Below are 11,577 nucleotides of genomic sequence, written 5' to 3' on the forward strand. Positions count from 1 at the left end.
GACGTCTCCGCACCGCTTCATTTGAACGCGAACATGCGTCCGAGTCCGCGCTGCTGGACCTCGCGTCTTGCGGCACCGTCTATGTAGACAGCCTCACCCTCGCTAGTCGAGTTACCGCTTCCCTCATCCTTCCTCTTCGTGCCAAACACCTTCAACAGAACCACCATGGCTGCTGCGCTCACGATGCTGGCAACCAAGATTGCAATCATGACCAGGTTGCTCTTGCGGTATCTGTGTGGTCCTGGCTTGGCATCCTCAGGCCACCCAGAGTACAGCGCATATGTGGTCAGGATACTGCCCAAGTTGCCCAATCCAGACACAAGGGCACTGGCGGCTGCCACACCGACTTCGCCGTGGCGGAGCTGGAAGATCTCGTTGGACCACGCCATGCAGATGGGTACCGTCGGCCCAAGCCCGAAGCCGACGAGAAGCACTCCTCCGTACCGCGTCCAGTCTTTTGCAAACGTGGCCATCAGGAGACCGGCAATCTGAATCATGACTGCTCCGCTGAAGAACCATGCGCGGTAGCGGTGAAAGCGGTCAGAGAGGGGGGTTACTAACAAAATAGCAGCAGCATCCATCTACCCAATGTTAGTGAATGATATTGTGTGATGTTTAAGAGACTTACCAGCCAGATCGGCGCGGACAGCAGACTCAGCTGGATGCCCGTAAGACTTGGGTTGATGCCTCGAATGATGACTGTGGCATACGCTTGTGTTCCATTACCCACTCCAACAACACCAAAGTACATGACAACCAGCGGATACAGTCTCCAGTCGGTGACGACGTGCCAAAGGTCTTTCATGTTCCACATGCTACGGTTGTAGACTCTGGTAAGATCTTCATAGTGGACCCTTGCATCCTCACCCGTCAGAGCTGGCTTGGTTTGAGGCAGAAACCTCAGCCAACCGCTTCGGTCACGGACTTCGCCTGGTGGGAGTGGTCGATCCGGGAGCCAGAATAGTAGTGATACACCAACAAGAAAGCCGACAATACCGTAGATCAGGAACATCCACTGGAATCCGACAAGACCTCCTACACCGTCCATCTTCTGGAAGCCAGCAGAAACCAAGCCGACAACGGCTGCGGAGATCTGAGACGCAGTGAAGTAGCGACCAATACGCTTGCCAGTTCTCGACGGTGGGTAGAAGAGCGTGAGATAATAAGACATGCCCGGCCACATACCCGCAATGACAATTCCAAGAAGCAGTCGTAGCAAGCTGCATCTCATCAGATCTTGGCCCACAATTCAGTAGTCTCGCAACTTACTATAAATTCCACGCCGCGTTCATAGCAGTTAAACACATGCCAATAATCCCTACACACGTAACAATCCTGCTCATCCACGCGTGCGGACTCACCCTCGACATGACCAGGTTCGACGGCAAGTCGAAAATCACATAGCACACGTAAAACAGCGCAAGACCAGTCGACACCTGCTTGGGCGTAATGTTCAGTACGGATCCCAGGTCGTGCTTTTTGTCCAAGTTCATCGTCTGCGCGAGCCCGATGTTGGATCGGATGGCTGAGCACATGAAGTACAAGATCCAGAATGCGGGCAGGATTCGTCGATCGAGTTTGCTATTTGCATGTTAATACACATAAACAGCTTCGTATTGAGGTAGATGGGTGATATGCTCACTCATACACCTTCTCGATCCGATCGATGTTGACCACCTCAGGCCCGACCTCGACATCCTGATGCTCTTCGCCCAGCTTCCGTCCATCTGATGCCATCTTGGATGTGAAAGATGGAAGAGGCAAGCCATGGAAGAAAAGTTGAGCTCAACGACTAAAGCCGACAACGGCCGATGGGCCTGCCGCACATGCTATTCGCTATTGAGAAGGTTTTCAGGCATAGTGGGGTCGCGCTAGCTGTAGTTTGGGGAAAAGTGTTGATCTCGCCCGCGCGGGATCGTTTTAGCAAAAGAGTATTTCGCTTGCGAGGGGTTTGTGCCGAGGAGTGGGTGTATGGACGGGTTTGGCTCCGGTGATGATGTGGAGGGAGTAGAGACCAGAGTCTCTGGAGTACATTCTACCAATGGCACTACACATGCAATTTATGTAGAAGCTTTCACGGTCGCAGGTGGTAGTGCAGGATGCTTTGCTTGTACGCGGAATTGATTGGAGCGGGACATGTTCCGCTAACGTCAAGGACAAGGAGCTTGGACTGAAATAATGTTCGTCATCGTTCGCGAAGAAAGCTGTAAGTTATTCGTGAGCTTTGAATTGCGCAACACCAACCATTGAAACTCGCTTCTTCTTCTAACAGCAATTCAATTTACCTGTACCACTTCACAATGCTCTCAAGTACATTCGCGCGCTCAACGCGCTGCATACGCCCGGCCTTCAGAGCTCCCACACTCCGTCTCCGAGCCTCAAGACCAGTATCAACACTCCCCGACAACCCACACATCGTCGGTCACCCCCCCCCCCCCCCCCTCCCCATCCCATCCCCTACTAACCACAAACCCAGTACGTCCATAAACACCCGATAGACCCGTCCACGAGCCTCCTCACACTCCTGCCCACCGAACCTCCAAATCAAAAACTCGCAATCGGCACCTGTACCTCCGTCCCTCCCACACCGCAAAACTTTACTCCAAATCCCTCCCTCCTGCAAATCCTCTCCTCCCGTCTACCCACGCCATGCCACCTCCAACCCAAAAAATGATCACTCAGGCCTCCCGGATCGCCTCACCGGGCGGCTTCACTTTATCTCAGCAACCCATCTAATTGCAACCCAGGGGAAGCAGTGGGGCCGGCCACGACGCGCTGGATACATGTTAGCGATACGAAGAACCCCCCCGAACTATGGACGCATTGCGTGGCCAGAGGATATTATCGGCAGTGTTGGAGGTTGATGCGGACGGCGGATTCACGGATGGGAATGGGGAGGTGGCAGGATAGTGGGACGTATCGGGTTATCACGAGGGAGGGGATACTGGGCTTGACGGGGTATATGAGGGGGAAGGTGGTGGAGGAGTTGGAGAGGATTGAGAAAGGAGATGCAGAGCGCACGGTAATTTGCGCGGTGTATGTATACTTGTAACATATGTGTATGTGAAATGGATCTATGGGGTATCAATTCTCTCCCATGCTCTTCCTCTTCCTCTCCCTGTCTCGTCTTATTGCACCGACTAGCTGAGCTCACCAGCTTCCAGCTTCTCCAAAAACCCCTTTGAAAACCTCACCGCCTGCCGATATGCCTCCTCAAACCCCTCCTCCCCACCATAATACGGATCCTCCACCTCCTCCCCCTTCTTCCCACCAAACTCCCCAAACAGCATAACCTTCCCCACGCCCTCTTCCCCTCCCCTCTTCCTCACCACACTCTTCCTCTCCGCCTCCAAATCACTCAAGTTCTCCGCATCCATCGCAAGGATATATTCAAACTCATCAAAGTCCTTCCTCGCGTCGAATTTCCGCGCTTTGTGGCGATATGTGGTTATGCCGTGCGATTTGAGCGTGGACATGGTGCGCCGATCGGGCGAGGAACCGACGTGGTATGCGCCGGTGCCACAGGAGTCGATGGATTTTATGAGGGGATGTGAGGGGGCGAGCGAGGTGAAGACGCCTTCGGACATTGTTGAGCGGCCTGGGTGGGGAATTAGTTGGATGGTGGGGAAGGGAAGGAGGTGGGCGTACAGATGTTGCCGAGGCAGACGAAAAGGACAGAGACGGGTCTGGGGGATTTGGAGTCGGTCATTGTGGATGTGGTGTGAGGGCCAATTGGTTAAGTGGGTGGTTGTGTGGTAGATGCGGGTGTAGGAAGTTGTGCGGTGCGGACTTGGGCCCGGGAGTGCCAAGACGCGTGTAGATGCGATCGGCAGGTACGCTTAGGAGACGATAGGAGCTGACGGAATGTCACTGTAGTGCAAGTCGCATGTCGTGCATAAGAGTGGTTTGCATAAGATCTTAGAGCTGGTTGTGTAGAAGAGGCACATCCACATGTAGATTTCACGCTGCGAATTACCTTGAGAGTGCTCAAGCCGCAGGAAATATGCTTACGTTGAATCGTTTACAAATTGTGCTAACTTGGCCCGAAACTCGGCATGCATCTTTCACGCCCGAGTAATTCAAGCGTGTCTTACTCAATTGTGTATCGTTGAAGAATCCGCCTTGTAAGCAAGTATACCCCACTTGTTGTCGGCCTTGTGATGTGCTCAGCCGCAATTTGACGAGTACGATGTGGATACCTGGACATCGAAGTTCAGGGAAAACGCCACGAAGATGATAAAGGATTTACCTCAGAGCCTTCACCGTTGCCTCCAACAGAGGATTGGGCAGGTCGGACGTTTTGTAGCCGTTGCAGATATGATCTCATCGGGTACCGCAAATAGAACGCTAGACAAACTCCACGCGGCTGCTGCGCCATTAGCCACAGCAGGGATCAATCGCTCGAGTTTCAAGCTGCACAGTGGAGCTTGGCATTGGCTGCACCTGAGCGAACGCTGCGGCTGCGGGCGGTGGGCTGGAAACGCAGGCTGCGAATATAGAAGCCAGCCTCAGCCGTGAATGTACACTCCCTCTTGATGCGACGCGGCGTCTCCTGACAGCTCTCCTGCATCTTCCCCCCACTTGCACGACCGGCGTTGCTGTGGTAAACACGGAAACGCTATTCGACCCACCATACACATCTGAAACCGTGCGCCAGGCGATCACCACAACACGCGAATCCGCTAGTCCGCGCACCTCCAACGCTGTTTGGCTACCGAATCTGGGAATCATAGTGCCGCGAAGTCATCGAGGGCGCAGCAACCAGGGAATCCATGAGCAACTACAACAGGCTAGGTGAGTAGCCGACCCAGCGACCCAGCAACCCAGCAACGGATTGCGTCGCACATATGGCTGTGCCAAGCTGTCCAGAGATTACTTCCGAACTTTAAGTGCTCTTGTCCTCAACCACCAACTAACTCTGGTACTGCGCAGGCCCTCAAGGCGGTGCCGACGACGACTACGAAATGGACCCAAGACGACCCATGGGCCGCACGCCCTCGCCGGGGCAGCCACTGCGTGGCTATCAGCTTGAAGACCGCTATGGCGCATCCCCAGGACCGCTCGAGATCCCCATGGGGCCAAATCCAGCAGCAGCTTCGGGCGACAGACTGCCGCTGCAACCCAGTGTACGTGTGGTGTTTGCGCATAGGGCAGGCTGAATCGCTGCGCTGAGCTATGGGCTCACAGTTGGACTGCGAAGTCCCGCGAAGCCCTTCAGCATGTCCTATGGCGGCGGAGAATGCATAAGCAACATGAAGAACACAGCTAATTGTGCAAAGTACTCGGTCGAGAACATCCCCTATGCTGGCGGCAACTACCACGACGACTACGATCCGCGCCCCGGTGGCCCTCGCCACGACAGCGATTACTCCTTAGATCCCCAAGCGCATCACGATGCCTACTACAACCAGCCCTACGACCCGTCACCGCACGAAGAGGACCCGCACCACGCGTACGGCACACAGCCAGACCACTACTGGCAGGATGAAGATGCGGGAAGGCCTATGATCCAGGGCCAAAACTCCTATGGCCCAGATCCGCACGACATGCACGACCATGACATGGACCAACACCCTGAGAACCCGTTCCACGACGAGCCTGCGCCCGTCCCGACACCTGCGCCGATTAAGCGATGGAAGACGGTAAAGGAAGTGCAGCTGTTCAAGGGCAACTTGGTGCTAGACTGCCCGATCCCGCCGCGGTTACTGAATCAGGTACCGCATGCACAGCCTCCAGAGCGTGACGAGTTCACCCATATGCGTTACTCAGCCGCCACCTGCGATCCTTCAGATTTCGATGCAGAGCGCTTTACGCTGCGCCAAAAGCTGTTCGCCAAGCCGAGGCATACCGAGCTGTTCATCGTCATCACCATGTACAATGAGGAGGACGAATTGTTTGCCCGCACCATGACTGGTGTGATCAAGAACATCGAGTACATGAACTCCAGGACAAACAGCAAAACGTGGGGCAAGGACGCGTGGAAGAAGATCGTAGTGTGCGTCGTCAGCGACGGACGTGCTAAAATCAACCCGCGCACGCGCGCTGTCTTGGCTGCACTCGGTGTTTACCAGGATGGTATCGCTAAGCAACAGGTCAACGGGAAGGACGTGACTGCGCATATTTACGAGGTATGGTTGCGTTGCACGCAAACTAGTGTCTTGGCTAACATGGATGCAGTACACAACTCAGATGACACTCGACATCAAGAAGGGTGTCGTTGGCGTTAAGAAGGGCAACACCCCTGTTCAGATGCTGTTCTGTTTGAAAGAGAAGAACCAGAAGAAGATCAACTCCCATCGATGGTTCTTCCAGGCTTTCGGCCAGGTGCTCGACCCTAACATCTGCGTGCTCATCGACGCCGGTACAAAGCCTGGCAAAGACTCCGTCTACCAGCTATGGAAGGCCTTCGACCTTGAGCCCATGTGCGCAGGCGCTTGTGGTGAGATAAAGGCTATGTTAGTTCATGGGAAAAAGCTGCTGAACCCGCTCGTCGCGACTCAAAATTTTGAGTACAAGATGAGTAACATTTTGGACAAGCCTCTAGAGTCAGCATTCGGTTTCATTACCGTGCTTCCAGGTGCTTTCTCTGCCTACCGCTACGTCGCTCTGCAGAACGACAAGACTGGCCAAGGACCATTGGAGAAGTACTTTGCTGGTGAGAAGATGCACGGTGCCAACGCCGGTATCTTCACAGCCAACATGTACCTTGCCGAGGATCGAATTCTGTGTTTCGAACTGGTCTCCAAGAGGAACTGTCACTGGATCCTGCAGTACGTCAAGTCTGCGACCGGTGAGACGGATGTGCCCACAACCATGGCGGAGTTCATCAGCCAGCGTCGTCGTTGGCTAAACGGATCCTTTTTCGCTGCTGTATACGCTCTGGCCCATTCATTCGACATCTTCCGCAGTGACCACTCGTTCCTGCGCAAGACCATGTTCCTCGTCGAATTCGTCTACCAAACTATCAGCATGCTCTTCGCCTGGTTCGCTCTCGGTAACTTCTTCCTGGTCTTCCGCATTCTCACTGCATCTCTTCAAAACGAACTCGGCGTCACTGGAAAGGTTCTGTTCATCATCTTCGAATGGCTGTACATTGCTGTCCTGATCACATGTTTCATCTTATCGCTTGGTAATCGACCGCAAGGATCGAACAAGTGGTACATGTCGATGGTGTACTTTTGGTGCATCATCATGTCGTACCTCATGTTTGCTTCGATCTTCATCACCGTCAGATCTGTGCAAAGCCAAATCAGAAAGAACAATGGTTTCAACGCCGCGGATCTGCTGAAGGATAAGATCTTCGCAACCCTGATTATCTCACTACTCTCGACGTATGTGATGTGGCTGGTTGTCTCAATCATCTTCCTCGATCCATGGCACATGTTCACTTCCTTCATCCAGTATCTGCTCATGACACCCACGTACATCAACATCCTCAACGTCTACGCCTTCTGCAACACGCACGACATCACCTGGGGCACCAAGGGTGACGACAAGCCGGAGAAGCTACCTTCAGTCACCACAAAGGCCGACGGTAAAGCCGACATCCACGCACCGACCGACGATGCGGATCTCAACACCCAGTACGAGGCTGAGCTACACGTCTTCAGCACCAAATGGAAGGAGGACAAGAAGATCCCATCACCCTCCGAGAAGCAAGAGGACTACTACAAGGGCTTCCGATCGGGTGTCGTGCTGTTCTGGATGTTCTGCAACCTGGCGTTGTCTGCTCTCGTGCTCCAAGCCGGTGGGCTGGAGCTGACTGTCAGCAACCCCGACGAGGCGCAGGAAAAGGCCAACCAGGCATCTACCATTTACCTTGCGGTTGTGCTTTACAGTGTGGCTGGTCTCGCTGCATTTAGGTTTATTGGAGCCATGTGGTTTTTGGTTGTGCGAATGGTAAGTTCCCTCATCACATCACTGCCTTTCACGCATGCTAACGACGTACACAGTTCCGCGGTGTTTGATCTGCCACTTTGGCATGTCGAAACTAGATTTGACGAATTATTGTCGGGCGTTGGATGGCTTGCGTGTAGTACAATTGAGGGCGTGCAGCCCGTCAGACATGATGTTCATGACTTGATACCAGCTGTTACATTAAGACGCGGCTTTAGCGTTTAGGATAGGTATATCTTGATTCTTCACCTACTTCGAGTCTCTGTCTATGTCTTTCTTCCTCCTGTATTGTGATCATGCTGAGCTTGTCTTATCCCATTGATCATGCATTAGACCGGCATGCAACATGTGAAATGTCGCCGCTTGCTCTTATTGTTGATACCACTTGCTTGTGGTCATCGTCATCTACATAGCTCTTCCTCTAGCTTTAGCATCCACAGTAAAGGTATGTCTTGATTCCTTGTCTCACTGTTCCTTGTATGTTGAACATGCCAGGTGTATGCTGCATCAGACCGACATGCAACATCACATCTGACATGTCAATGTACTCTCTTGCCATCGCCACTACTGCTTGTCTGTACCCCTAATCTGTCAGCATCTTCTGAGCATCTCTTCCTCCTGCTTCCCATTGCTTCTGCGGCTTTCTGCTCCCTCTTACCTTGCGGGGGAGTATCATAGTTGGCACGGGCCTCCCGCTTCTCTCACGTCAAATCTAGCAGCTGCGATCTCGCCATCTATACGCTCTCAACCCGACTCTACCGACCTCCCGATCTACTCAACAAAGCCGTGTGCTTGAGCTCGTCTACCGTACTAACACGCTCTGTCTCAAAACACCTACTTGCCTACTCGCTCAATTCTTCGAGCTTCTCAAGGTGAGTGACCATACCCTCCCGCTCCTGCTGCAGCTAGAAGGCTTGGCAAACAAGCTCCTCGAATTGCTCGCTGCGCCCTCAGCCACAACAACAACGAACACCCGCTGACTCTCCGCGTTTTTTCAAGCCTGCCCTCAACGCGCTTCAACTATATCCACTTGATCACTAGAACATCGAAGAATTGTGACTATGTCCTGGGACACTGGAGCTACTGGTATGCAATGCGAGCACTACTGCTAATTGTTCGTATCACTGACACACGTATAGGCGGAGGCGGTGAGTGGGATCCAGCTCCCGCTGGCGACTCTTGGGGCGGCGGTGATGCCGGCGGCGGCGGTGGTGGTGGTGATGGCGAGACCTGTCGCATGTGAGTACACTTCCCGCACATCCACATGCGTTGAGCTTGCGATTAATCTCAACTGCTCTGCATTACACTTACGCTCGTTCAATTTAACATGCTGACTTCGATCAAAGCTGCAACCAGACTGGTCACTTCGCCCGTGAATGCCCCGACAAGCCCGAGGGCGGCGGTCTCACTGGAGAGTGCTTCAACTGCGGCCAAGTCGGTCACAACAAGGCGGACTGCACCAATGAGCGTGTCGAGCGTCCCTTCAACGGAATCTGCAACTCCTGCGGTGTAGAGGGTCATTCTGCCCGGACTTGTCCGACGAACCCCATGAAGTGCAAGCTTTGCGATCAGGAAGGCCACAAGGCTCTCGACTGCGATCAGCGCCGCATGGTCGACTGGACTGGTGTGCCTGAGATGGACACTGGAGATGCCTGGACTGCCCTCGTCGACTCTGCTAAGGCCAAGGATCTCGATGCGTTCCGCGTCTGTCTTCGTGCCTACGCTCGTGCTCTCAAGGACGACTTCGATCTCCCCGGAGTCGAGACTGCTCTGCGCGAAGATGATCTTGGTGTGTACCTCATCGCTAAGAAGCAGGACATCGCCGCCAACATGACCATTGTCGACCTCATCGGCAACGCTAAGCGCGAGAACGTTCTTTCTGTCCAGCTGTCTGCCAAGCCTCGTCGCGCAAAGATGGCACAGGGTTGGCCTGAGAGCCCAGAACAGAACCTTGAGCGTCTCGCTTCTTGTGGTTACGTTGAGGACATTGGCGTGCCGCTCTGCGGTAACTGTGGTGAACTCGGACACATCCGCAAGGTAAGCACTTCACTACATTCGCATTGAGGCTTTTCTAACTCGTCTTCTAGCACTGCAAACAGGAGGTCCCGGAGGAGGTCTCGGTGCAGCCTGGTGTAGAGTGTGTGTACTGCAAGGAGCCCGGTCATCGCGCTCGTGACTGCCCCAAGGAGCGCATTAACCCTTTCGCATGCAAGAACTGCAAGCAGGAGGGCCACAACTCCAAAGAGTGCCCCGAGCCTCGCTCAGCCGAGAACGTTGAGTGCCGCAAGTGTAACGAGACCGGCCACTTTTCCAAGGATGTAAGTATTGTACTAGTCTTTCGAATATCCTTTCTGACATCAGACAGTGCCCCAACGTCGCCAAGCGCACCTGCCGCAACTGTGACTCTGAAGACCATGTGGCCAAGGAGTGCCCGGAGCCCCGCAACCCGGAAAAGCAGCAGTGCCGCAACTGCGAGAAGTTTGGTCACTTTTCCAAGGACTGCCCCGAGCCCAAGGACTGGTCCAAGATTCAGTGCAACAACTGCCAACAATTTGGCCACACTATCAAGGTATGTTCCGATCGCAATAATATATGTTGCTTCCACATACTGACAAGTTTATAGCGCTGCAAGGAGCCTATTGCTGAGGGCGATACCATGGGTGACGGAGGCGCTGTGGGTGGCGATGGCGGCTGGGGCGCTACTGGCGACGCCGGTGCCACTGCTTCTGCTGGTGGCGGCGGCTGGTAGATGGTGAACAACATGTCCATCGATCGTGGAGATACGAGCTTCGTAACAACACACCCCCGAAGGCCAACCCATCAGCGAAGAACGATACAACATGAGCTCATGACAGCATGAAGCAATGACGGAGTCTTGGCTGTACTTTACCACATATTTTCGATAGCTTCCAGACTGTGTGGTGGCATTTCGGCCGCCGAGATTTCGCTAGCTACAGTCGAATGTACAAAAGTTACTTACTTTTCATGTGTGTTTTTGAGTTTGTTGACGTTGTTAGCGTTCTTTGATTTGATTTGGCTAACTCCATTGACACTTCAAATGCTAGGTTCGAGACATTTTCTTTTGAACATTCCTACATCATACCGCATCTTCGTTGTTTTTGCTCACGATTCTAGACCTCTGTACGTACATTGAATTCCATGATTCCGGTGCATAGACGTACATGAGGTCAGTGTTTGAGATAGACCTTGAAACATTGAAACCTGATAGTTCAGTTCGTGAGTCTCCAAGGCGTTGGGGAGTGAGATTAGTGGTAGCGGTGTAGTATTGAGGATTGCTGGGAAGTTGTGTGATGTTCTGCGTATGGTTAGACATGGTGGTTGGGAGGTGTGGGATATTGAATGATGGCAGCTTGCGTGAGCAGAAGAAGTAGTGCTTGGGGGTGCTGGGAGGAGTTCATGTCTCTTTTGCTGTGCGTCCGGATTCTGGAAACGATGTGAATGGCACTTGGATAGTGTTTGAGATGTGCGACAAGCGATCCACGAGAGGTGTGGAGGTCACGTAAAATCCTTGTATATCAGGATAATTGAAGTGCATCCTGTTGGGACATCACACATTCACAATTTTCATTTCGCCGCACTATGCTTCACGAAACGCATTCATACTACAGTTGTACAACCTCATCTACCCACATTCTATGAACCTAAGCATGCCCTCCATCG

General features: G+C 53.2%; 6 protein-coding genes across 6 annotated transcripts; 3 read left to right on the forward strand and 3 right to left on the reverse strand.

The window, feature by feature from the left end:
- Positions 1–17: 17 nt before the first annotated feature.
- On the reverse strand, positions 18–1,737 carry SNOG_05496 (hypothetical protein; the record flags this gene model as incomplete). The annotated part of the gene is made up of 5 exons (XM_001795849.1): positions 18–556; positions 629–658; positions 727–1,220; positions 1,327–1,581; positions 1,643–1,737. 5 exons carry the CDS (start codon positions 1,735–1,737, stop codon positions 18–20), a joined length of 1,413 nt encoding a protein of 470 aa, XP_001795901.1.
- A 441-nt stretch (positions 1,738–2,178) lies between these two features.
- Positions 2,179–2,674, forward strand: SNOG_05497 (hypothetical protein; the record flags this gene model as incomplete). Its single annotated transcript, XM_001795850.1, has 3 exons — positions 2,179–2,206; positions 2,312–2,421; positions 2,477–2,674. 3 exons carry the CDS (start codon positions 2,179–2,181, stop codon positions 2,672–2,674), a joined length of 336 nt encoding a protein of 111 aa, XP_001795902.1.
- A 466-nt stretch (positions 2,675–3,140) lies between these two features.
- On the reverse strand, positions 3,141–3,709 carry SNOG_05498 (hypothetical protein; the record flags this gene model as incomplete). The annotated part of the gene is made up of 2 exons (XM_001795851.1): positions 3,141–3,598; positions 3,649–3,709. 2 exons carry the CDS (start codon positions 3,707–3,709, stop codon positions 3,141–3,143), a joined length of 519 nt encoding a protein of 172 aa, XP_001795903.1.
- A 1,359-nt stretch (positions 3,710–5,068) lies between these two features.
- SNOG_05499 (hypothetical protein) lies at positions 5,069–7,967 on the forward strand (the record flags this gene model as incomplete). Its single annotated transcript, XM_001795852.1, has 4 exons — positions 5,069–5,126; positions 5,280–6,128; positions 6,178–7,899; positions 7,953–7,967. The coding sequence occupies exons 1-4, from the start codon at positions 5,073–5,075 to the stop codon at positions 7,965–7,967; spliced, it is 2,640 nt and encodes an 879-aa protein (XP_001795904.1). The 5' UTR covers positions 5,069–5,072.
- A 990-nt stretch (positions 7,968–8,957) lies between these two features.
- Positions 8,958–10,645, forward strand: SNOG_05500 (hypothetical protein; the record flags this gene model as incomplete). The annotated part of the gene is made up of 6 exons (XM_001795853.1): positions 8,958–8,982; positions 9,036–9,135; positions 9,243–9,933; positions 9,984–10,214; positions 10,262–10,465; positions 10,520–10,645. 6 exons carry the CDS (start codon positions 8,958–8,960, stop codon positions 10,643–10,645), a joined length of 1,377 nt encoding a protein of 458 aa, XP_001795905.1.
- A 137-nt stretch (positions 10,646–10,782) lies between these two features.
- SNOG_05501 (hypothetical protein) lies at positions 10,783–11,230 on the reverse strand (the record flags this gene model as incomplete). Its single annotated transcript, XM_001795854.1, has 3 exons — positions 10,783–10,847; positions 10,877–10,917; positions 11,046–11,230. 3 exons carry the CDS (start codon positions 11,228–11,230, stop codon positions 10,783–10,785), a joined length of 291 nt encoding a protein of 96 aa, XP_001795906.1.
- Between the last annotated feature and the right edge of the window lie 347 nt (positions 11,231–11,577).

Source organism: Parastagonospora nodorum (genome assembly GCF_000146915.1).
Source record: "Parastagonospora nodorum SN15 chromosome Unknown scaffold_8, whole genome shotgun sequence".
In the NCBI taxonomy this organism is placed as follows: Eukaryota; Fungi; Ascomycota; class Dothideomycetes; order Pleosporales; family Phaeosphaeriaceae; genus Parastagonospora; species Parastagonospora nodorum.